This window comes from Rousettus aegyptiacus, unplaced genomic scaffold (assembly GCF_014176215.1).
Source record: "Rousettus aegyptiacus isolate mRouAeg1 unplaced genomic scaffold, mRouAeg1.p scaffold_m13_p_3, whole genome shotgun sequence".
NCBI lineage: Eukaryota > Metazoa > Chordata > Mammalia > Chiroptera > Pteropodidae > Rousettus > Rousettus aegyptiacus.
This window is the reverse complement of record NW_023416306.1, coordinates 154,397,700-154,424,471: the sequence shown is the minus strand read 5'-3', so window position 1 is coordinate 154,424,471 and position 26,772 is coordinate 154,397,700. Positions and strand designations below refer to the sequence as shown.

Sequence of the window (26,772 nt, the reverse complement as noted above, 5' to 3'; positions counted from 1 at the left end):
ATGTCTGGGTCCTACCAGAGGAAGTTTGGAAGATCAGAGAAAGTTAAAGGAAAACGGTGCAAAGCTGAGGACTTTTGGAACTGACCTGACACCTAGTGGCCACAGGCAGGAATTACTACACCGTTGGGAAGGCTCCAGGGCTGTTGCAAGCAGGTTTCTGGCTCGCCGCCCTTCTCTTACTTGGCTGTGGCAGTGTCAAGGGCTGTTCTGGAGGGTCAGGGGTGGTGGGAGAGGAAATTTTAGCTTCTCTGTATCTCCATCAGTCCCCAATAGCTACCCAAGCAAAAAATAACATTTGATTAAAAAACTGTTGCTTCTTCATTTTTATGCAAAAGATGCATAAAAGCATCTTGAGAAAACTAACCTACAATCTATAACGAGCTTTTTGATACTTCATGGCCTCATTACCTGCAGGGTTCCACCCAGACACCAGCAGTGATTGGATGCTCACTTACAGCCAGAAGACTTGATGAAGAATTTTATGGATTACAATAGGCTTAAAAGACATGGTCCCTGACCTCAAGCAGATTTGATTTATTTGAAGAGTTGGAGCAAAGACATCTGACTACCCTGACGGGTGTGATAGACGTGAGTTTCAGCCCACGAACTCCTTATTGCATTTCTTTATTTTCTTTTCATCATCCTAATTTTGACTCCGAGCCCCTGTACTACCCAAATTCAACTTTAGGCGAAGACTTTGAATACGGACGGGAAAGGGGAATATGCTGTGGAGAGGGGGACGTAAATTATTCAAATAATGACTCTGCCTCACATGGAGAGAGGCCTTGGCCTCGCCGCCAGCCTCGGCGCAGCAAAGTGAGACCCAAGGTAGCGACTTGATTCCTAGATGCCATTCCAGCATGCCACTGGTGCTCTAAAGTGTCGCTTCCTGGAGACACCCCCCCCCCCCAAACATTTCCAGTTTTCCACCACTTGCCCAAAAGAATCACCAGGTGAATGTGTTCATTCGTTCCACAGGTATTTATTGAGCATCTTATGTGCCAGGCACCACACGGTGCTACAGAGACGCACCAGACAGTTCCTGCCCTTGCTCATCCACAAAGGGGACTGATAAGGTTAGTCACAACCCTCTAAGGTACCACGCCCTCCCCGACCTCCCCAGCTAGGTGTACGCTTTTCTCAACTATTCTTGCTCTTCTATGCTAAGCTCCTACTGCCTTCCCGTTTCCCAAGGACTTTTTTTTTTTTTTTTTAATGCAAAATGGTAGGTTCCTACAACAGATCGGGAAGCCTTTATTGTCTCACTTCTCAGGTGAAACCATGAGGTTCCAAGGTCAGGTTGCCAGGCAGTGCCCTGCCTGGACTAGAAGCCAGGTCCCTCTGTCTCCTGTCCTGGGCTCTCTCCATGTGACCCCTCAGCACTTGCTTCTAAAGGCCCCTATCCTCATTTCCTGAGCATCTGTTTCCTCTGTCACTGTCTCCGCATCTCAGAAATCTCTCCCCTTGACAGTTTACCATTACTATGATGATCGCTTTGTGCACTGACCTCCTTCCCTCTGCTCTTTTCCTGCCGCCTAGCAACCCTGTTGCACCCCCAATTTGTCTTCATGGCTGTTCAAGAGGCCTGCAAGGACGTGCTCCCTGGTAGTCGCTAAAACCAGAGGGTGCTCCCCTGGCGAAGGGCACACCAGCAGCAGCCCAGAGATGCCAAGACCGAGCCAGACTTTATTGGCTTGCTCACAGTCTTGGCCTCGGTGTTTGTCCATTGAGGTTTCAGCCAGCTCTCTGCCTCCTCTCTGTCACCATCCGACTTGCCAGAGACTTCTTTCCAGGCCAGACTTGTTGCTATAGCTTCAGTAAGCTGGTTTGAAAGGTAAGGGGATAATGCTGAGTGCCAATGCAGCCTCATGGCCGATCGATGAGACTGTTTGACAGGCTCAGCTTCAAGCGAAACCGTTTGTAAACCCATCTCTGAGCTTGGCAGAGCATTGAATGTGAGCTAGGTTTGGCGTTGGCACGAGGGTAGAGTGGAGAGAGCCAGTTTACCTCGTCGGCAAGGGTTTGGCAGTAATTTAAACTTAGAACGTGCACCCTCTTTGGCCCAACGATTTCACTGGGCCCGGTCCACCGAGCCCATGTTAGAGAAACACGTGTGTGCAAGCACTGTATACAAAAGGATGTTGGCGGCAGTAGGATTTGTAGTAGCAAAACATTGGAAGTGAATGTCCATAAAGAAGAGATTAAATTACAAGACTTCTATACTATGGTATACCACGTGGTAGCTAAAAAGACCAAGATGGCTCTAAATGTGGTAACATGGAAAGATCGATCACCAGACATACTATAAGGCAAAGTACGTTCAGAGGAATGCGATCGTATGATTCTACGGATGAAAAGAAACTGTGTGTGTGTGGAACATAACATATAATAAGACACATGTGTACCCTGAGTGGACCATGTGCCAGGTAATGTTCTAAATGCTTCATAGGCATTAATTCATTTAATCCTCAAAGACTGTTAAATGATGGGGAAACTGAGGCATGGGGAGATTAGGTAACTTGCCCAAGGTTCCACAGGAGTGGAGCTGGGATTGGAACCCAGGTGGTTTAGCCCTCTAGCTCATGCTTTTAACCATTATCTCTCTCTCTCACACACACACACACACATTGATCGCAAGTACATGGGGAAATATATGGAAATATGTGCCTGAAATAGTTCATGAGGGCACTGTGGAAGGCAGAGTGAAATGTGGGAGTGGGGTAAGATAAAAGAAGACCTTCATTTTCTCCTTGCTATACTTCCGTGGATTTAGAATTTTTACAAGTAGATATTTGGTCCAAAAAATGAGAATAAGAAGTTCATGCAACAATAAAAATTACAGCTTTGCTTCTGCAGTCAGAACTAACAGAACCAGAGCTGTAGGGCCCATGAGAGCCCCTCACTCCGTTCCCGAAACTCAGAGACACCGACCCCAGGACTGCCTCTTGATGGTCATGTGACCTCATCTGCAAAATTGGGTCAGGGGAGTTGCAGGACCTGGAAACTAATCTCTTGAGCTCTGCCTTGGGCACTTCCCACCAGGGTCCCGAGGAACAAGCAGATGGGAAAGTTAAGGACAGAGGCGAGGGGTGGGGGGTGGGAGGTTGGCATGCCAGCCTGAGCCTTCTTGGGGGAGGGGCCTTTGCTGGATGACATGCGCAGCTCCTTACATGCACTGTCCGCGTTTGATCCTCACAGAACTCTTTTGGGTGCTGTGGTTATCACCCCATTCTAAAGAATTGGAGCCTGGGAAGTCCTGCATATGGCCGTGCCTCTCTCATATGTTGGGGACTAATCATTTGCTCCCTTGTGTCACCTCCTATTGGCTGTGAGCACTGTGTCTCCAGAGACTGGCCCTAAAGCCAGCAGCATGCGGTTGAGACTGAAGCATGGCTGAGCCAATGGAAGATGAGAAGAAGGTAAACGGCGGGGCCAGCCTTGGGAACCAGGGTGAAGGTGGCCCGCTGTGCAGGGTGGGCGAGGCGGGGGAGGTCAGACCTAATGAAATGCGGACAGGGTGGTCCCTGGAGCTCAGGCGAATCCAGCCAGGGTGCCTTATGGAGAACCGAGGACCTTCCTGGATGGGGGCCAGCCACTGACCTGAAGTTCACCATGCCTGTCTTCTCATGCATCCTCTTTATCAGGTCCCTGAGTTGGTACCGGTTTATGGGGACCTTGTTTTGCTGAGGAGGTGGATAGAACATGTGAAGTTAATGGAGCTCTCTGCTTACCCACTCTCCAGATGTGTGCGCGCGCACACACACACACACACGCACATGCACACACATGTGCGCACACACACACACGCACACACACAGTGCCTGTGGCTACTAGGGATCAACGTACCTTTACCATGGCTTTCCGGAACTCACCCACAGGCATCGTGATCATTCCATTAGGGTTCAAGCTCTTGAAGAAGTCCAAGATCGTGATTTTGTTCTGGTCCGCGTAGTTCTGAGAGAAGCAGGAGACACACCAGGAGCAAACACTTGACCAGTTAACATCTATAGCAACCCTCGCTCCCCTCCCATCCCAGGGTGGCCCGGCTGCGGACCTAGGGGCAGAGCAGGAGCGTGAGAAGGCAGACCCAGGAGCTCGAGTCTCCCAGACGTTAGGGCTGCTGAAGATCAGCAGCCCTGCACGAACGAACCGAGGCACGGCAAACTGCACGCCACGCGGGTTCTCGTGCGTGTGCCCAGTTTCCAGGAGGCCCCGGCCCACTGAGCAGGATCCCCATGCCGTTCCAAGGGTGGAAAGACTGGTGTGGGTGCCGCGACGGCGCCACAGCACCGAGGGAGCAGGGCGGGTCGCCGCGTTGACAGGTGTGATTTAGGTTTGAAATTGCTTCTGCTGAGACCAGTGTAGATGGTGCACTGCGGAGGGCGGGTGGGCTGTTGTCAGCTCAGAGACCGGAAGACCAAACCACGGCCATGTCGTGCGACCGGCAGGACCGGCTCTCAGAATGCATAGAACTCATCGTCTCATGCAAAAGCTCGTATGCAGATGTACGGTGTTAGAGCATTTTAAAAATAACATTTCATTGTTTTCATTTCAAAAATGTTACCTACTCCTATTGTAGGGCAATATTAGATTAGTAGAAAGGAGAAAATGAAAAAATAACCCATAAATCTAATCCCACCATCCTATCTGTCTCTCTGTCTGTCTATCTGTCTACTCATCCATACATCACCTTTCTGCTACACATAATGTTTTATGAAATGCACTGTACTAATGTATCGATATTGATATATTAGTACAATGATATAATGATATTGCAATATCATTAAAATATTATTTTGAGGTCTTTTTCTTGGTATTTTTTTCTTTTGATTCTCTTCCCCTCACACTCTCAAAAGGCCCCAAGCAAGGCCCAGCTGTATCAATCTGTATTCCCACAGACATCCTGCTCACGGAGAAACTTCTCAGGGGTCAGTCCTTGGTCCCTGCTCGGCTTTCCCGACACTTCCCTCTCTGGTGTGCACGGCCTCACCACCGCCCTCTTGCCTGGGGTGACTCCCAAGCCTACATTTCCAGTTCTGCATCCTCAGCAGCTGCCCCCACATCCATGGTGACACCCCACTGGCACCTTAATCCAACACATCCAAAGCGAGCATCAATTCCGCAAACAGCTGCTGAACGCTGTGGCAGAGACCAAGGTGAGCCCTTGACGCCCACTCCAGTCCCTTCATAGTACGCCTCTCTATAAAGCTAAAAGCCGGCATTCCCCAAGCCCACTTGCAGCTAGGGGTCGGGATGGGATGGGCTTCGCCGAGCGCTTGGGTGAGACCTATGTGTGAGGGGTCTGATTCGCAGAGAGCAGGCCGTGGGCAGGTGTGGGGGCAGCTTTCTGATTCGGGGGCGATTCCCGGCTGGGCAGGTTCCTGATCGTGGCAGAAGCAGCCGCCGTCCTGGAAACCCAGTCGAGCCGTTTGGGAAGCCATTTCTGGAATCTCAACCAAGAGTCTGTTTCTTCAGCCCTCTCAGTGTTTCTGTGGTCTATCTCTGGTAATATATCCCTCCTTGCTGAACCTAGTTAGAATGGATTCTGTGGTCAGCGACTAAGAACCTTGACCTTAACAAGGGCCTGTTACTTTGATAGGTGCTATTGATAAGATCCAATGCAATGCAGTTTCTGTCCTGGAGGATTCACAGTGTGCGCTCAAAGGGTAAGGGGAAGCCTGCAAGAGTAAAGGCAGGAGTGTTTATATATTCTTGACTAGGGAATCTGAGAAGGGTTGCCCGAGGCTGTGACACTTTGGTAGAGACCTGGAGAATGAGTAGGAATGAGTGAGACAAAGAGGGCAGAGGGAGGGTGTTCCAGGCAGACAGATGTGCCGTGTGCACAGGCCCGGAGTAAAGAGAACTGATGAAAAAAAAAAAAAAAAAAAAAAACCCCAAAAACAAAACAAACAAACAAAACAAAAAACAAACAAACAAACAAAAACAAACAAATTCAGTGGGGCCGAAAAGTGGAGAGGAAAGGGGTAGAATGGGGAGGGCTGGGGCTAGAGCCAGAGGAAGGGCCCGGGGACGGCCCCTTTTCCTCGCGGGACTTCCCTACATCTGGCAATGATACATTCTCTTGTTAGTTTATTGGACTTGAACATTTGGGGTTATCTTTGGCTCTCTCCTATCACCATAGACCTCTTCCTCCCAACACACGTGCGTGCGCGCGCGCACACACACACACACACACGCGCGCGCGCGCCACTCAACCAACCATTTGGCAAGCGCCGGAGACGCTCCGTAGCGATATCTCCTGCATCTGTTCCCCCAACTTCCATCGTCATCCACCGCCATGTTGTCATCCCACATCCAGAATACTACAATAGCGTCCTCATTCATTTCCCCCGCTTCAGTTCATTTCCTTTTCTAATGCCTCATCCCTGCTGAGTTCACATCACACCCACGGCTCAACTCTGGCTGACTTCCTCCTCCCTATGGAATCAAACCTGCCTCCAAGCCTAAAATCCTAAAATCCGGAGTGTGCCACATTTAGCCCCAGCCTCCCTTTCCAGCTTGACTCCAAGCTTCGCTGTGAGCCTGGAGCCACGCAGTGCTTCTGGCGGAGCCACAGGGTCCTGTTCCCCTCCCCACAACAACCTGGGTGTGGCCCCACCTCTGTGCCTTTGCTGGTGGGGCTCCTCTTCCCAGAACCCTTCCCTTGGCCCCTGCTCACCTGACTCCTTCCTACTCTTCAAGGCCCTTCCCCAACCCCACTTCTGCCAGGAAGAATCCTTTTTAAAAAAATTTTTTTTCAATTACAGTTGACATGCAATTTTATTTTATATGAGTTTCAGGTGTACAGGAGATAGTGGTTAGATATTCATATAATTTACACACGGATTCCTCTGTAAGTCTAGTACCCACCTGGCACCATACATAGTTACTACAATATCATTGACTATACTCCTTATGCCGTACTTCAAATCCCCAATACTATTTTTTAACTACCAGTTGTACTTCTTACCCCCCTCACCTTTTCTCCCAGCCCCCCGACTACCCTCCCCTCTGGCGACCATCAATTTGTTCTCTGTATCTCTGAGTCTGTTTCTGTTTCATTTGTTTATTTATATTGTTCTTTAGACTTCACATATGAGTGAGATCACATGGTATTTGTCTTTCTGTTTGTCTGACTTATTTAGCATAATACCCTCTAGGTCCATCTATATTGTTGCAAATGATAAACTTTCATTCTTTTTATTTATGGCTGAGTAATATTCCACAGTATATATGTATCACATCTTCTTTATCTAATCATCTATTGTTGGGCATTTAGGTTGGGAAGCATCCCTTTCTGTTTGCCCAATCCTACTTGACCTCCAATTTAGATTCTGATTCTATTTGCTGCCTTAATCCCTTATTTATTATTTATCATGTGACACTTTCTATTAGAAGTTACTGTATCTGTCCCATCTTCCCAACCGGAACGTTGGCCCCCTGAGGGGAAGGACTGTGTTTCACATTGCGTGTCCGGTTTGGTCTCTACTTGGATATCCCTTCCCTGTGCTGTTTCATACAAAGGCCGAGCCTCCCACTTTGCATCCGATAACTTGATTCCTGTTCACTGGAGCATCTTACTTCCCTTGCAACAACGGATTCCCCCTTGGTTCCACCCGAGGTCATCTGAAGGTACTCGATGCCCCTTTGCCTTCTAGAACTTTTCACGCAAAAGTAATTTTCACGCAAGAGCTCTTGTGTTTTAGTCCTGGAAGCTAAGGAACAGGGCAACCAAGCAGGGGCAGGAAGCAGCCCTGGGGCACACACCCTGCAGAACCAACCTTGGCAGGTCATCATCCCTGTTCTCGCTTCCCCAGGTGGCAACAGGTCAGCAGGGCTGACGCCTCCACCTCGGGGTGACAGCCAATGGCGGAAACACCAGGCCTGGGGCTGGTGAGAACTCTAATATCCCTTCCAGCTCTAATAGTCTCTGATTTTTTATTTTCACTGTTACATCTGCCTCCCGTGATTGCCAGAAGTAATCTAAGACTTGAGCTAGGTTACCAGTAGATATAAAAGACTTGAGGTTCTCTCTTTAGCTGAAGCTGTCAAATAGCTGTCCTGATCACAGGGGTGTCTTGGCATCCTTACCAGTTATTGGAGAGAGCCCACATTTATTGGGTGGTTATTAGATGCCAGGCATTGTTCCAAGCACTTCATGCATATTATAGAATTTCATTTTCACAGCAGCCCTCCTGGGGTGGGCACTATTATTATACCCATTTTAAAGGTGAAGAGACTGAGGCACAGAAAACTTCAGTGACTTGCCTTTGATCCTACAACAGCAAGGGGACAAGCCTGGCTCATAGAAACCATCCTACTCCAAGCCCCTCCCCCTTCAGCTGGTTCTCGGCTGTCCCTTTCCTCTCAGGAAGCACTACTGAGGGATCCGAAATTCACAGGGAATATTCCGTGTTTGAGACATTCTTTGTCAGAGAGGATTGTGCAGACACTTCGGGGTGGGGGTCAGGGACTCTGGGGAGTGATTTGGAGTCAAAGAACAGCTTTCTCCGGGGTGCCACAGAGACTATGAGAGGAAATCAGGGGCTTACCTGGATCAGTTTTATGGCGTTTGTGCACTGGAAGATGGTTTTCTTGACAGAGAGGCCTTGTACTGCCTTGTATATCACATCCAGCTGTGGGTGGACGGCATATACTCCATCTAATGTTTTCACAAACTGCTCGGACACCAGCACATTCTGAGGCAGGGAGAAAGGGGACCCGGCATGGGGAGGGTGTCACCATCGTGCCATCTCCCTGTCCAGGCCAGCGGCGTTTCGTCTTTTCCAGTTTGTTCTGCGGTGCTGCTCCTAGCCTGGTATAGTTCCCTTTCCTTAGAGGCTGTGGTTTGACTTGTAAGTCTCCCACGTGATTGATCAGATGCTCTAGCTAAGAGCTGGGGGCTTGTCACATACCGTCATCCCAGCTCTGCTCCCAGATGGCGAGCATAAGTGTCTGTGTGTGACAGATGAGGCACGGCTATGGGGTTGAGAGACCCCATGTCCATTTCTACACCAGTGCTGGTCTTCAGAGCAGGTGCCCTGGAAAAGGCTCTGTCGTTCCAACTATCCAGTCACGGCTCAAAACGCATTGGGAACTCCCTGCATTGAGGGGCCCTCGGAGCTGGGCCAACAGGCCGCAGGAGAAAACGTGTTCCATGAAATAGCATTTGCTCAAACCTGGCCTCCATGGATTTGATCAACCTGCTTCATTCCTTAGGTGTGGTCCTGAGTATCTTTTGCCTTTCAAAAAAGTAAACCCATGCTTAAGGGCTAAAGGCTTACCCTCTTCCCTTTGTAGATATTCCAGAGAAATTTCTAGAAGCATCTACAATGAAGGAATTCTAACACAGTTTAGAGTTACAGGAGCATAGTTGACGAAAGGGAAGAAAAAAAGCTAATTCAGACCTATTTGTTCTGGTAGGCTTGTTAAGTGGCACCATGATCCCAGCTCGTGGGTTTCAATGCCATCTGGGGCCTAAACTGCACCATTTCTAACATCCCTGACACGCCAAGGTAGTGGCTCGGTCCATACCTTACAACCAGCTCTGCGGGAGCGGGGGCGAAAAAACACCCACAAAATCTGGGCCTGTGGCCGGGATTCAGGGGCGGGGCAGGATGGGGGCTAAGGCAGCATTGTAGGGTGCAAGGTCAGAGCTGTAGGTTGCGGGTGGAGAGAGGGCCTCCCAGAAGAAAGACCCACGAGCGCAAGAAGAATCCTGGGGCAGGGGAGCAGGGGCGAGGGAACCATGTGAAAAGAAAGCAGGTATGTGTTTATAATCAGGGGCAAACATGTCCAAAGTCTACTTATTATTCAGTTCCAAGGAGCTTGGGTTTCAATATTCAAAATATCATCACTGATATAGTTGCAAGGCATTAAGATCTTAGCAGATCATCATATTTGTGCAGCATTTAAAAAAAAAAAGACGTTAAAGGACTTTAACACTGTACCTTTTTAGAACGCTAGAGTAGGAGGCAGAAACCCTGCTCACTTGCTGTGTGGTCCTGGGCAAGTGACCTAACCTCTCTGTTTCAGTTTCCTTATATATAACATGGGAAAATGAAGAAAACTTCTTGTTATGAATTGAATTGTGTCCCCACCACAAAAGATGTTCAAGTGCCAACCGTCAGAACCTGTGAATGTGAACTTTTTTTGAAATAGGACCTTTGCAGATGTTCAAGTGGAGATGGGGGCATTAGGGTGGATCCTAATCCAGTGTGATTGGACACAAAGACAGACATCACACAAAGAAGACTGCCACGTGACACTGAAGGCAGAGACGGGGGTGATGCACCTACTAGCCAAGGAACGCCAACCATTGCCAAGGACCACCAGACGTTAGGAGAGAGGCATAGAACAGATTCTCCCTCACAGCCCTCAGAAGGAACCAACTCTGCCAACACCTTGATCTTGGACTTCTAACTTCTAGAACTGTGAGACAGTAAATTTCTATTGTTTAAGCCACCCGGTTTGTGGTACTTTGATACAGCAGCCCAGGGACACGAATACACTCTACCTCCCAGAGTAGGACCAAATGAGCTGACATATATAAAATCAATTTGTGGAGAAAAAGAGCATAAAATGGAAGCCAAAACTAGGATAGAGTTACGATCAGCTACCACCTTTAGACAGATTCAGGCAAGAGCACCTGGCAGAGTGAAATCACTTCTTCAGGCTTTTCTTGTCTATCAGGGCATCTTTACCCTCAAATACTACTCTGAAGGCCAAGTTATGAAAAGAAAAAAGTTTATCCATGTTTTATTATTCAGGTTCTAAAAATCCTGTGATTCTGGACCATTCTGACATCCAGGGCCATCATCGACAAAGCTGACAGTAAACCTCTTTTAGGGTCTTCCTGCCCCCTGTTTCTGGGGTTTCTGTATCTCTACTCTCAGGGCTGCTCTCACGTGCCCAGGTCCTGGGTTCCCAGGACCTGGAAATGATTTTACCTTGAGACATTACTGACTGAACAGCTACTAGTACTGAAAGGACCTCTGAAGAGGGCAGAGTTGCACTCCAAAGAGTGACCTTTTTGCGGGGCATACATATGAGCGCCCATGAGGGAGGGAGCTGTTGGTGACAGAGTGTCATGGGAACTGGCTTGCTCCCTGGTGCAAGTAACTGCCTACTCACGGAAATGTCCAGATTTTCCATCTTGGATTTGGGGTTCTTCTTGATAGACAGGATTAGTAAAACAGCACCTTCCATATTTATAGGGTTCAGGAAAAGCTATGGGAGGAGGGGAGAGACAAGAGGAGGCTGAGGTAGGGACAGGTGAGTACTGCTTCCGTTTCTCCCCATAAAATCACAATCACTGTCTTCTGCCTAGACTTCTCCATAAGCACCTGTCTCCCTGTCTGTCTGTCCAGGCATCCATCCATCTGCCCATCTCACTGCTCATCCATGCATTCAACCAACCATCCATCCATCCACCCACCCGTCCATCTAACACTTATTGGGGGCCTGCATTGTGCCACTTGCTGGGGTAAGCACTGAGATATACAGGCAGACATGACAAGGTCTCTGCCCTCAGGTAGCTTATGCTCTTGAAGGGGAGATAAGCAAACAATTGGCATCAGAAGTGTGATGATAACCGTGACAGAGGTACACACTGATACTGCAGGACCGAGGAAAGGGGCATCCAGTAGAGGGGAGAAGGGAGGGGGCAGTTGAGCAAAGCTTTGCAGGATGACTGGGGATTAGGGAGGTATGAGGAAGGGGAGGCAGGACCGGAGGCGGGAATAAGATGCAGCAAAGAAGTGCATATTTTGCGAGCAGAAGTGAATATTTTGCGAGCAAGAACAGAGAGAACAAGGTCACAGAGCTGGCCAGATCACACAAGGCCTTGTGGGCTTAGCTAAGTTCTCAGGGTGTTATCCCATCGGTGCTGGGAGCCACTGAAATGTGGCGTAGAGGCTAACGGCTGGGAACGTGGAGCACCGTGGCTCTGCTTACTAGCTTTCTGGTCTTGCATTAATTCCCTGACAACTCTGTACCTATCACCCAGGGCTGCTCTGAGGATTCAACAAGTCAATTCAAGCAAAGCATTCAAAATAATTTTTGGGATCTAGCAAGCGGCGAATGGCTGTTAGAGATCATTGTTGAAGGCTTTCAGCTGGATGGTTTCATGATGCGGCAGGCTGAAGCTTTTACTGTGTGCTGTGTGTCAGCCGTTTCCCAGGCTCTGATGCACTCCAAGGAGAAACGAGGTACTCGGGCCCTGCCCTGGTAGGGCTCGACTCACTTCCCAGGGAGAACTCTTTTTTTTCAAAATTAGAGAAAGGAAGGCTGGGGCTGGATGTAGAGAGTGATAACACCGTGGCAAAATTGTGGTCTTCGCCTGTGACCAAACTGAGAGTTATAGTCTAAGCTTTTTTATTTCTCGCTTTTAAACATTTTAAAAAATGAAAATATATTTATTATACTTGGTTACTGTAGAAGAAAAAAATGTGAAATTCACCTATGTCCTAAAAGAACAACCTTTGCTGCCATTTTGTTGAGGCAACTTTTTAGTCTTTAAAAATTCAGGTTCTCTGAACTTTCCTTCACTGGCCACTGGGGCTGAGTCATTTGCAGGCCGGGTCAATTTCTCTTCTCCGAGTTCCGCCTGGCCCACTCCAGCCAGGCCAGCCTCTCAGCTCTCCCAGTCACTAGCTGGCTGTCTGGTCTGGTCTGCAGTCACCTTGTGCTCGCTGCACATCGGCATATGGCTTCCTCTTGTCTCCTTAGCAGTTCTAAGGTGGTTGTCCTCTCGGATGCCAGCTGTGGTCCCCACATCTTGCAGAAGTTGGAGTCGGAGTGGAAAGCCAGGGAGGTGGAGCTGACTCTCCTCTGCCTCCTGTTAGCTGTGCGGCCTGAGTGGGTCACGTAGCCTCGGTTTTCTCATCTGATGAGTGGATCTCACGAGCCCTCTTTGGTGGGTTGAGCTGTGAGTAAGGAGGCGATCGCCTGATACAGAGCTGGCCCATGGCAGGAGCCCCAGAAAGGGAGCCTCATCTTTCATCTGTTTTCCAATTGCCCAGAATCTTCTATGTCATGAATTAGTACTCATAAGCAAGTTAATTTAAAATGAAATATGTATTCATTCACTCGTTTAATAAATATTCCTTGGGCATCTACTGCATGTCCAGGGCTATGCCAGGTACGAGGGCTGTAACGATGGGTAACACCAAACACAGTCTTTTTTCTCATGAAGCTCTCACACTAGTTGGGGACAATCATTCAGGTGAGAAACTCTGGCAAGTTCTGCGTGAAGGAGTGAACAGGGTTCTGAGGCTTTGGCAGAATTCCTTGAGGAATTGCTGCTGGAGCTGTGCTCTGAGGCAGGAAGTAATTTAGGCAAGCGGAGGAGAGCAGCGGGGGAGGGAGCCCTGCAGGCCAGGGATGCAGTGTGAGCGAGGCCCTGGCAGGAGGAAGGAGAATGGAGACCCTGAGGCCTTGGGTGGGAGCAAGGGAAAGCATGGGGGAAACTGAGGCCGGAGAGGCACACAGGAATGAGAGAACTGCTTTGGAGCAGCAGGAGGTTATGGGGGATCTGAGCTGAAGGAAAGTAGATAGAAGGTTGTGGGTGGAAGTCGGGTTTATGCTCAAGGGCCTGAAGGAGACCCAGTTGGAAGGAAGACCAGTTAGGAGGTGACTACCACACGTGCACCAGGTGAGAGCAGAGAGTGTCATTGGGTTTACAACTGAGAGCCGAGAATACATGCACATGCGAAAGACAAAGTAGATTTTCTCAATGATTCTCTTCAGCAATATCCAGCCCCATCACCCGACTGCCCCCATCCTAACACATATGGACACGCACATACACACACGGATGCACACACACGAAACGGCCCCTTCCCAGCTAGGCTTTACCTTCAGAACTTTGAGGCTCTCGTTAACCTCCAGTCCTTTGCTGATTTTGGAGATCCCTTCGGTGCCGATGTTGTTGCTGCTAACATCTAGATGGGCCAGAAAGCTATTGAGTCTGAGGACGTCTCCTAGAGCAGCAGCACCCTCGTTCCCAAAGCCGTTCATGGAGAGATCCAGTGTCTTCAGGGTCACATTAGTCTCCAGGGAGAGGGCAGAGGAGTGCCAGCATCAAGGTTGCATTCAAGGTTGCATGCGACAGCTCCAACCAAATGCACCCCAATTTCTAACCCCTGCTGGCATTCAGACTAGAAGCTCGGTGGTCCCCAGGAGAAAGAGATCTCTGCCAGATCTTTCCAGATCCCTCCCAGTTGAGCTCAGAGTTTTAAGTTTTCTCGAGACTCATCCTTTTTGGGTTCTGGGCCTTCCATACCCCATAATTAAAATGCTCTCTCGAAGTACCCTCAAACATGCCACTTAGGCCCAGGTAGAATTTATACTAAAGAATAACATGCATCGAGAAATTGTGGGAGGGAGGCCAACAATGTGGAGAGCACTTGATAAGAGCACAGTATCCCCACCCCTACCACCATCAGGGGTCACCATGAGGAAGAGGTTTGAGATGGTGGAACCAGAGGGCCTGGCTGTTCTCACCTGGGCTTAACACACCACTCCCAGGGAGCGCCTTACCCGGAGACCACTGCACAAGGCCACAGCTCCCGGTGAGCAGAAGTGATTCCAGCTCAGATTCAGCGACAAGAGCCCTACATTGAGGGCTGGAGGAGAGAGGGAGTCAACTTAGCATCCCCAACATCCCAGAGAACTCACTCTCAGAGTTGGCAGGTAGCCATGCCATTGGGGGTAAGGATTGCTCAGAGAGCGCACAAAGTAAAACACCAAGGTAACATTTTTTTTTTTTTTTTAGTTATCCATTTAAACACAAAATCATGATTCCCAATGCTGGCAGTGATGAAGTAGAATAACTATACTCATATGTTGCGGGCGGTAAGCAAATTTATGCAATTAATTTGGCAAATATCATCTAGTTAGAAATATTTTCCCATTAAAATTGGTATACCTCATCACACAGCAGTATCACCTCTGAGAATCTTCCTGAGGAGACGGGATGTGAGAAGAGCTACATGCTTGTAGATGCTTGCCATGGCAGCACTTATACAAGTAAGGCCCGTGACTCACAGGGGAAGGGTAAAGATGTCCATTTGGGGGACTATTATGCAACCATTAAAGTAGATGGAGATAGCCTGGAAAACGGGGGTTGTGTTTACATAGGGAGGCTGTGGCGGGCACGGCGCATTACATCACATGATGTCTTTTTCACGGGGACGTTTGGGAGCAGTGGTAGCTCCAGAATTTCTATCCGGAGAGCTTCAGGGACACAACCAGTTGCTGAGAAAATTAACCCTCGGTCTATCTTCATCTCTCCCTTTCCCTCATTCTTCACGTCAGCAAGTCTCTTTGGCGTTACTTTCAAAATATACTCTGAACCCATCCACTCTGTTCTATCGCCACCTGCTCCTTTAGTCCAAGCTATTCTCCTGTCTTGCCTAGACCACCGTACCAGCATCCTAACTTGCCTCCCTTCTTCCATTCTCGCTCTCAGTTGTATTCTTCACACAGCAGTTCTTAACTTGCAAATCAGACCACGTCACTATCCCCTCCCTCTCGCATCCTTCAATGACTTCTCATCACACGTAGAATAAAATCCCGACTTGGTGCATATCCAAGCCCACAAAGACGGACCTGAGGGGCTGCAGGCCACCTCGATGACCACTTATCCTTCCATTCTCCTGTCCTGCCCACTCCGCTGCAACCACACTGGCCTCTCATGTTCCCCAAACATGCCAAGCTCTGTTCTGTCTGCCTGGAATGCTGAGCGTCCAGAACCTCGCAAGGCTGTTTCTTTTTTGAAGAAACTAACAGTGCCTTCCCCTAAATGATATTTAGGTTATTTTTATATTTTTCTTTTATAGCAATTTTGCAGTGAACCTCCTCAGATAGCTCTCTGTATATGTTCGAGAGCTTCTCTGAGATATGTGCAGCAGATTGTTGCATCCTAGAATATATACATTTTCAATTTTACTGAATACTGCCAAATTGCTCTCCAAAGTGCCTTTACTTAGCAGTTTCTGAGTGTTGTTATTTCTTATTTCTCCCTTGCGTTTACTGCACTGGATAGTCTCTGATTTGAAAATTTTGCAGCTTTGGTAGATGACAAAGGTGATCTTTTTGTTGTTTTATTAATTGAATTTCTCTAATTACTAAAGAGATTAGGCATTTGGCTCTCTTTTTCCATTGTCCATGTGCTTTGATCATTGTTTTATTTGGACTACTTATCGTTGTCTAATTGATCTGTAGGATCTAAACACTAATCTTTTATATTATGTAAATGCTGCAAATATCTACTCCCAGTGGTTGCTTGTCCTTTAACATTGCCCCACAATGTCTTTTATCATACACAAGGTTTAAACCTATTATTGTCAAATATAGGAATCATTTTTGTTACATTTTATACTCATCATGCATATTTAATAACCCTTAGCCTCCCTGAGGTCAGCAAGTTATTTGCTAAATGTTATCCTAAACACTTTAAAGTTTTACTTCCCGCATTTAAGACATATTTCGTATTTCGGGTGTGGTTTACATCACTTTTGTAACTAGAACACTCAGTAACATTAAAAAACAAGAGATGCAGCTCCAACAAGTGATTGTCTACCAAGTCCCTCTCCTTTGCTGCCCGCCCCCCTCCGTGGGGACTCACCCAGCATCTGTCCCAGGGATTCCCCACCCTTATCAGAGAATTGGTTGTGACTGAGATCCACTGCCTTAATTCGGTAATTGGCCTAGAGGGGGGAACAAAAAATTAGTGGAGAGAGAGGTAATTTGGGTCTTCCATGTGGCTGCAAACACTTCACTTATCTTGGGGCAGTGCGATGGAGGGGTCGCCTATACCCAAAATTAGGTGGGCTGGGGTTCTTACACTGAAGACGATTTCTTGTTCATTTTCGGTTTAACTGTTGGGGATAGCTGGGAGAGTTTAGTGCCATCCAGAATGACCCTACAACTTGCTCTTGCTTTTGTCAGGATCATCAGAGTCTAAACACTCACCAGCTCCCTAAACCGTGCAAGTGGCCTCATTTCCCTATGCCCAGAGCCACCCCCACATACCCCAGATCTCCAGGGATATCTCCCACATGGCTCGGCTGTATCCACCCCCTGCCTCTTACCGACAGGGCCTGGGAGAACAGCTCTGCGGCTTCATCCTTGAAGTTATTTCCTGTAGTGAAGGTGGGCGTTGGCAATGCTCTCCAGACTAGGGCTCCCTTACCCTCCCATATCCTAATTCTGCCAGTCCCTTTCATTTGGGACAATCAGATGTATAAAAAGTGGTAAGTACTTAAAGTAAATATGTGGGCATTGAAGAAAACCGGAGGCGGTGGGGAGGCAACTATTTACCATGCCCTTCTCTCTCTAGTATGACTGTCCAGGGAGTCCCAGGAGTTGGTACACCATTCCCTGTGCATCATCGGCAGCGTCAGCCCTTAGCCTAGTGCCTAAAGTCGGTAACATATAAAATGCTAATCTAGTCTAAGCAGCAAGGTAGGACCGGATGGGAACAAATGAGACACTTGCCTTCTGTGCAAAATCTCAGGGGTGCTGAAAAGCTCAGTCATCACGATGAATAATATTTTAATATTTTTTTTAAAAAAATCAAAGTCAATGCAAAAACATCTATGATGAACAAAATTTTTAAATTTTCAATAAAGGCAGGATCTGACCCTGCCCTTGTATGGCAGGCAAAGCCTTACTCATCTCACCCCAATCTGTTCCTTTTGGATCCTGTTTTTTATTCAAAGTATCGATATTGTGTTCATCCAGATTTTTTTTTTTGCTTTAATTTAGATTTTAAAAAATACTGATCGAGATATTATTTACTTAGTTGCTGAGCTTTTTGGTGCCTCTTAAATGGTGCAACTGAGATGAGTGCCTGCGTTTTCGTGCCCTACCCCTGTCCTGCTAAGCGGTCTAGATGATTTCTGGGAAATAAATGACACAGAGACTTATTCCTAACTTTCCCCTTTGAACTTTTAATAATCTTCGTATCTCTAGCACCTAAATAGTGCTTGGCACATAACAGGTGCACAATAACATTCTGAATGAATGAAGGAATGCATTCACTGAAACACAAATACTTCTTTGACTGCATCTGGTACCAGTGTAATAAAATGACATAATGAGCCACTCGACGTATAAAATTCAGTAATTTTAGAATTCAGCAATTCAGGAAACATGTCAGCTATTATTTGTTCAAATATTGTTACTCATCTGTTCACTTCTCCTTCTGGAACTCCTGTTAGCTATATTGGGTCTATTCATTCCTTTATATAGTTTTATTTTTTATATTCTCTATATCTTTTTCATACTGCAAAGATAAATAAAATATTCTTTTATCTGTCTTCCAGGTCACTAATTTTATTCACCTGTATCTAATTTGCTCTTGAATTTATCCATCGAGTCTTTAATTTTAATTATTACATATTTTTCATTTCTAGGAGTTCTACTTTGGGGGCAGTGATATTTTAAAAAACGATAATTTGTACTTATATGCTTTTATTTTTGTTTTTTAATCATATTAAACATAGTTTATAGTTGGGCACAAGATATCTGTTTACTTGCTGTTAATTAATAATACTCCTATAATGTTTAGAGTATAAATTATATGATCACTTAATATATAGTGTATATCTAATAATTCTATTTTCTGAAGTTCTTGAGAGCCTGATGTGGCCATTTGTTGAATCCAATAACTTTCCTGGTATTTTGTTTCCTTGTTTTGCAATTTTGGATTGTAAGCCCATTTTTAGGGGAGCTTTATCTGTGGGAATCCCAACCAACATGAAACTTGGGTCAAGGGGTTATTCCTTCAAAGAGTTTTTATGTTTATTTCTGTTGCATGCTGAAAGGTATTATCAGCATAGGAGAACTTTTTATGTTAATTATAAGACGTTCTATTCTTGCCTTAGGGATTCCAGAACCCTGCAGATAGTATAAATTCAATCCACATCCTGAGTTAGGGAAGGTTTATAGGTACTAGAATACTCAAATGACTTTTTTCTGTGAGATGGATAACAAACTCAATAAAAATAAGTGTATAATTGGGTCAGGTAGTAATATATGCCATTAAAGAAAGCCGAGAAGAGAAGCAGGATAGAGAGTAATGGTGGCAGAGAGCTGCTTTGTCAGGGTGGTCAGAGAAGATGACATCCCTCAGGAGATGATATTGGAGCAGAGACTGAATGCAGTGAGGGTGAGTCATGCAGAGATATTTGGAGGAAGAGACTTTAAAACAGAGGAAGGAATGTTACAAGGTGATTCAGAAGTCACTTTTGCAGGACAGCTGAAAGCCAGGGCAGCCATGGAGAAGGGGAAAGGATGACTGGAAGGGTTTAGCAGAGTGTAGACCTGGTGTTCTGGTCTCTGAAATCAGAAGGGCCTGGTCTGGTTCAGTTAGACCCTGATCCTCTCTGCCCTTCCCCTTCTTCTTCTCTCTTTTTCATTCCCAACGTCCTCTCCCTCCTCTCCCATGGGCTCACCTGAAAGCTGAAGAGTCACAAGTGATGAGGTATTTCTCTGGAGAAACTCTGAGATAATTCTGGCCCCCTCCAAACCAAGAGCATTGTCGGAAATATTCTAAAAGGCAAAGAAACACTTATGTATGTACAAATCCCACCAAAGGACCCTCATTAACAAGCGACATCAAAGTGCAGCTGAGTTGGGGTATATATACGGAGGGAGAAGGGTCCGGGTGGGGAGGGGGTCTGGGGTGAAAGGACAGGAAGGATTAGGGTGGTGCACAGGAGAGAAGCAAGACAGGAACCCTATCTTTCCAATGCCTAGTTGGGAGGCTCTCAGGCTAGTCTCAGCTTCGATGCCATCCCATTTCCCCAATTTAGCCCTGGGCCTAGTACTTTAGATAAGCACATTGTGATTTTTTTTTTTTTTTTTAAAGCCAAGACAGCTTTATTTGAAGTTTGGCATAAAACAATTGGAAAATGAGTTTAGAGTAAATCATCATTATAAATTCTATTCGTTGATTCATGAAGCATGAATCGCTGTGTTAGGAAGAAGTAGAGATATAAATGGACATAGTCCTTTCAGGCTAGTGAGAGGGAATTTATATAAACCAGCCATTGCTATCTTAATTGTATCTCAGTTTTTTTAAATTGTGGCAACTACAGACATAACACAACGTTTACCAGCATAACTATTTTTCAGTGTACAGTTCAATGGTCTTAGGTATATTCATATTGTATGTAACTATTACCATCATCTCTTTCCAGGTACATTGTACTTTATAAAACTTTTTCACATCTTTTTAAATTTTAATTTCACTTTAAGGGAACTATAAAGAAGTAAGTTCATCTATTTAGGAGCTCATGAGGTCCAGACAGAGAGTTTCTTAGGGTTACCTACAGCCACAGGGAACACAGTCCCCTTGGCCAGCATCTGGTGTGTGGCCTCACTGAGAAGTCACTTTTAGAGGAGACGTGCCCCCTGACGCATTGCAGAAAGCCTTTAGGTCGGCCTTGACTCAGGCAGGGGCCTCTGGCTTATCTCGAGTGGGTCCTGAGCCCCCAGGTGTGGTGGCAGGAATGAGCAGAGCGGGGTGGGGAGGGGGCAGTACCATCTCCTGGAGGTAGTAGTTCTCTTGTAGCATCTCCACCAGACTCAGGGTGCCCTCATCCATAATGCAATTGTCCGCCAGCTCCAGGGTGATCACTGCTGTGTTGGACTTCAGCCGCAAGGAGAGGAAGAGAGAGACAGAGGTGGTTGGCGACCTAGTTAGTTTCTTGCCCTTGCCCAGACCTGTCCCCTCTCTTGAACATCCAAGCCATGTCAGAGGCTAGCAGTTCTGGAGTAGATAGGAACAGGGGAGGAGTGCAGGAGATGAGCCGTCTCACTGACGGCTAGGACAATATGCTTATATTTTATATTTATATTTTATATGCATATTTATATGCTTATTAATTTATATTTTAATATGCATATAAAATGTAAATGTAAGATATAAGCATATTGCTAGGATAATACGCTTATTCTGGACACCTCCATGGAAAGGGGCTCTACAGGGGAGTTTAGAAGGGGAACATAAAAATAAAGCCCTGAAAAGTAAGAGGTACAGGATGAGCAGAACAGATTTTAACTATTTAGTCTGGAGGAGAGAGGCCTGTGACCTAGATTAAAGAGAACTGGATACATTTAATAAGAGTATTTAAGCATAAGGCTTTACGCATCAAGCGTTTGCTGTGCCTGCTTCCCTTAAAAGCCTTTCTTCTAATTTAGGCTTCAAGCTTATCTGGTACCCTCTCAGTTAGGATGTTGCCTCAAGGCTGTTTGGAGACACGGGAACTAAAATAATCTATATCTAAATTAGTCTGCATTCCCACAGGGAGGAAATGACTGGTATTGTAGCACGAGGACTGGGGATAGCTGTAACCAGAACTTTTATTCTTCCCTTCCCCACCTCATTTCCAGTACAGAACGGCACAGAGAACAGACACATCTTTAAACGTGAGCATTTTCAAAGCACACCAAGCAGTGAGTAAAGCAAGCGGTAAGGAGCTCTAGTTCCAGGAAAAGGGAAAATGTAATAGTTCCAGCTACTGCAATACTGGATGGTCCTCCCAGGGCCTTCATGAGATGAAGCCAGACCTGCCTTCTGGCCTCAGCTCTCTGGGGTGGGCAAAATTCTATCATGCTAGAGGCAAGCAAGGTAGTTCAGGTGGCCTCTTAGTTTAGATGTCCTTTAGCAGGGCCCAGAAGCAGGAGTGAAATGCCCACTTCCAGAGTCATCCTACAGACCACATAGTGTGCGATACAGCAGGCGGCCCCTTCCCCAACTCCATCAACATTCACCTCACACAGGCCAGTAGCTACTGGTCACCCTCTGTGCTGACTGCTGGGGAAACAAGATGAACAGAGAATATCACTGGTCTCTCGGACCCGCAGTCCACCAGGTGCAAGAGCATGGAGACAGGATGAGGAATAGACGTGAAGAAATGTGAAATATGGTCCTACTATCAGGGTGCTTTTCATCTAAGTCAGAGAAACACAGCACGTGAAAAGTTAAGCAGTGCAAAAGAGAAATAAAACTTCAGTCCACCAGAATGTCACAGGGATTGTCTAATGAGTGATACAGAAAACCGAGGAAGAAGAAACTGCCCCCAAGCAGAAACTGATGTCACTGAGAAACACGTGGCCCAGGTCTGGAGAAGATTTTATTTCTATCCTTTTTTTTTTTTTTCGTGAACCTCAGGAGGTAATGGTGCATTCCTAACACTTCATTAATCAGTCTTTCAACGCTCAATAAACTTCGAGATGGCTTTGTTCTTTCTCTGCTCTTCCTTTCCTTTCCTCCCCCCTCCCAGAAAGCAGCACAATTTCACATTTTATGTAACTTCGTAATGAGCGTGTGCTAAATGAGCTACATTTACAAAAATGAGTACTTAAAAAAAAAAAATCGAACTTTCTTTTCCCTGTCCTAAGTAAACAAACAACATAGTGCTGACATAACAGTTGTTAAATTTCCTCTTTTCTTGGGATGAGAGTCAGTTCTGTATATAATAATTATAATTATATAAAGCTATGATGAATTCAAGGTCAAGTCCTTGTTCGCTTATGCCAGGACAAAGGGGGGGGGGGAGAGAGAGAGAGAGAGAGAGAGAACATTATTCCTGTGGGAAAACATGATCCACTCTACAGTATGATCCTTAGGAATTATAGCATTACGAAAGGCAGACATTAAATGGAATGGCTCAGTAGTGGACCTACTTATAGCAAGGGTGAGTTTTGGAATTGAGGCCCAGGCTGACATTTTGCATTGTGCCCTCACATTAGCACACAGCTCAGTCACTTTTGGGGGGTTCATAGGCTGGTTGGTGCCTTTGTTTCCTGAATAGGAAAGGGCATAGACTTCCAAGGCCCAGGTCTCTAGCAGCCTCCTTCCCAGGACCTACTGGGGAAATCCACTGGCAGTCAAGCAGAGCCTAGGTAGGGCAGGGTGGGCATAAAGGATGCAATTTAGGGTCCCTAGGGGTCTCTCTGATGCTTGGGTCCACCACCTGTCAACTCCCCACCTCTGCCAGGCCTGTGTGCCCCCACTGGCATGCTCACCACCAGGGCTATTGCAATAGCCTTGGTACCGTTCGGTCCCAGCCCGTGGTGGTTGAGGTTCACATAGGACTCCTCCATGTTCCGGAGGAAGTAGGAGACAGGCACTACGCCCACTAGTTTGCAGGCCTCCAGGTACAGTTCGTTTTGTCCGGTGGTGAAAAATTTCTCGGTATCTGCAGAAAAAGATACAGATGAAATGGGGTTTCTCTTCTGTCTTTGCCTTATCATCCCAGGCTACATTTGCTTCTGAGGATCTGTCCCTATGGGTGTATGCCCTAGAGGGCAGTGCCAACTGGGAAGTCAGCCAGCGGTGGGAGAGGAGACCCTGACTCCAGAAAGCTTCAAGGAGATCTTGCCTTTTGGGTAAGACATAAGACCCCTGGCTTTAGGCCCCACGCTTTCCTTGGAGAAGGAATAGTGTACTCCACCCCCACTCTCCTGGGCTGGCTGTGTCCAGCGACTGGTCACCAAGGATGTGTGAAGGCCTAGGTCTCCTGCTCACTTGGGGACAGCTCTGAGAGTCTGAATAGACAGAAAGCTGGCGATCCGTAATGGCTGAAGGAGTCTCCGTTTCAGTTTCAGTTTTGCTACCACCGTTAAAACGATAGCCCAAAGTAAAGCATTGCTAACGATTTAGAGATGTACCAACTTTAATAAGCCTGAGTAAGACAGAGTGGACTCCTCAAGTCGGCACGTCAGAGCAAGATGGAGAGACCCTCAAATCTGCTAGAGACCACCATGTGAGTGGGCTTTCCTCTTTCAAAGGCCTGCTTGTCATTTTTTCTCCAAAAAGGACTGTCATCCCTATTTTACCAATGACAAATCTAGCCCGAAATCACACACAGCTGATCAGTGCTAAAGCCAGCTATTGGGGACTTCACTTCTCCATTTCAACCTCTTGGGGCCTTTGTCATAGGCTTGAGACCAGCCTGGCTCATGGGCAGTGGGCAGTTGGCCTGCCTGGATCCTGGGTGTCCCACAGCCATGCCCTCATTAGGCAAGCCCCGTTGATGGCAGAGCTTCCCATGGCCAGCTGGAGAGGAAGCCCACATCTGTTTTTCTTTCAGATCCCAGGTCCTTTGACCAACCCGCCCAAACATTTCTGAGGTGGACAGTGAGCGCTTTGTTGGTGATAGGACAACCTGACAAGCAAGTTGATTTTGCAGGCACGGTTACAAATTGGTCTTGTCTTTGTGATAGCTGTAGAGCAGTGTTTCTCAAACTCACGCTATTGATTGGATAATTCTCTGTTGCGAGGGGCTGTCCTGTGCAGACTAGGAGATTAAGCAGGATTCCTGGCCTCTACTGATGAGATGGCAGTAGCGTCCCTCCACCCCAGTTTGCCAAATGTCCCCAGAGGTGCAAAATCACCTCTGAGTGACGACCATATTCGTATAGGAGAAACAGCATGAGGAGGACGAGCTACTTCTCTCTTCTCTCCCTCTTTCGTAGCCTCGCCATCAGCATGCTGTTCCTTTCCAGGCTTATGTCTCAGGCGGTCCCAGAAAGCCCCTCCTGCCACATTCCCAGCATCTCAGCACCAGCTGCAGGGGCACCAGGAGTGGAGCAGCTGAGCCTGAGCTTCTGTCCCAGCACAGAGTCGTTGGTATCAAGTTCAAACATCAGGGGTTCCCCTTTGCCAAAGCAGCGTAGGTAACCCCCAGCTTTGTCCTTGGCACGATTTCGGCTCTCTTTGATTCTGCTGACCCCTTCTTGCTGTATTCACTATGCTTATATTTTAGAGGCAGCTTGTAACAGTGTTATCACTTGCAGAGCGTGAGGGATGAGGAAGGAAGGGATCAAGTAGAAGCAGAAGTCTGGGACAAAATGTTCAATGTTTCTACCTGTCACCAGTTCCAACTAGGTAAAATTCAGTGTTGAAAGCAACATTAGAAGCAGACTTAAAGTGGAAAAGAAGTCAAAATAAGAGCAACGAGATGCCCAGGGGGTGGGGGCGGGGTGGCAGGAGGGGCGCCTGTGTGGAGGGTAAGTTGCATGTTCACTACAGGTGGGGAAGTTATGAGCTGATAGCGTCTAGGAACGTCACAGCTGAATTTGGCAGAACAGCCTCCCCTGCGTCTCTAGGTCCTCTGATCACTGCCTATCACCCAGCTGTCAGAACGCAGGAGAGGAAGGGGCACTGGACTAGCCTCAGCCTGGGAAGTTTGAGGTTGGCCCACCAGATGGGGCCGGCATTGTTCTCCTCTGGCTTCACAAGTATTCTTGGTGATACTCTCCTCTTTGGGGAAACTAGGAGGGAGAAGAGGGCAGGAGTGTCTCTTGCAGTAAGCGAGTCTTTGCTGTAGCTAAGCCAGCCCCCACCCCCTCCCTCCATGTGGCTCTCAAGCAGGGAAACGAGAACTCTAATGTGAGTAGAGGAAAGTCACCGGGATGCAGGATGGGCCACAGATATTCCAGGGACCCGTGGAATATGGAACACAGGAGGCGGATTGGCAGAGCTGGGCAACATGGGATCAGCAAACACTGGTGAGCTCTCCTGGGCCTTCGGAAACTCCTACAATCTCCTTAAGCCTCAGTTTCCTCCTCTGTCACGGCAGGTGATAATGCCTACTTCCCGGGATTATGGCAAAGATGAAGTAAGATGCTACATGTAGGAACATTTAGAGTACCAGAAATCCCTGTTCATTTACTGGTTCAGCTTTCAACCAGCTGATGTGACCACTCTGCTCATGAGCCAGACCACGAGCATGGGGCAGCTGCAGCTGCTGCCATCGGGCCAGACTTGAGGAGGATGTGGCACGAAATTGAGCCCCGGTGTTTCTGCCACCTTCTTCCAGCAGGACAACCTGTCAGGAAGAGCCACGGGCAACCGGGGAGACCAGATCTCTCCCGCTTGAGGAAGGAGGTAGGTAAGCCTCCCTCTCACCCCTTCAATCTCACCTTCAATCTCGAGATCTGTTTCTGAACTCTCCCGGGCTGCTTTCTCTTTCTCGACAGCCGAGGGGGCTTCGGCCTCACAGTAGAGCATTTCATCACTGCTCTGTGGTAGAGGCTGGGTTTCCGTCTCATCTGGAAGGAAAACTCATCTCCTTGAGCCTGGAAATGAAGCCTGCCTGCCTTTCCAGCAGAGCCACCACTGGCGTCCCTCTACCTCTGTTCCCCTCCTCTGCATCTCGGCCTGTGTCCGGTTTCTTGCTCCCTCTTTTCTTTCTTACTGGCACGGGTGGGGTTCAGAGTCTGCTTTACTCTTTCGGGGAAAGGGTGTGTGCCAATGCCTCGGCTCCCCTCATTGGCAGGCCCGAGCGGAGCGAGGCTGGGGAGGACAAGGGGCGGGGCAGGCAACTCGGGTCAAATGTAAAATATGCTGGAACAGGAACAACCCCAAGAGGTGAGAGGAATACCCAGATTTGACCTCGCTTCTCCTCCTCCCAACCTAACATTTATTTTATGGCCATGAAGAAGGAAGGGCTTATAAAATCTCCCCGGGGTTGAAATTCACTGCCTGAGCTTCCCTCCCACCAGTCCCCTGCACTTGTTAGGCATGTTTTTTCCTGCTGCTGGACCACTGATCAGGGACCAGCTGTGGGTGCCTGAAAGCCACACACAAAGGTCCAGAGCTTATCCCCCCATATCAACAGGAAGCCATGCTATACCACCAGGTGGGCTGTCAGATCTTGGCCAACCCACTCTTTAGGTGGGCTACTCATGGCAGAAGTACAAGTTTTGACCACCCAGGTGCTAAGACAGTAGGGTTCCTAATGAGTCCAC

General features: G+C 47.4%; 1 protein-coding gene across 1 annotated transcript; it reads right to left on the bottom strand.

Annotated features, from left to right (window-relative positions):
• Positions 1–1,246: 1,246 nt before the first annotated feature.
• LRRC74A (leucine rich repeat containing 74A) lies at positions 1,247–26,176 on the bottom strand. Its single transcript, XM_016156655.2, is given in 13 exon segments — positions 1,247–1,822; positions 3,601–3,683; positions 3,847–3,954; positions 8,553–8,699; positions 11,134–11,229; positions 13,858–14,052; positions 14,542–14,627; positions 16,631–16,712; positions 17,097–17,146; positions 19,464–19,560; positions 20,555–20,662; positions 23,044–23,216; positions 25,945–26,176. Coding segments are annotated over 13 exon segments (1,473 nt in total). The 3' UTR covers positions 1,247–1,806.
• Positions 26,177–26,772: the final 596 nt, after the last annotated feature.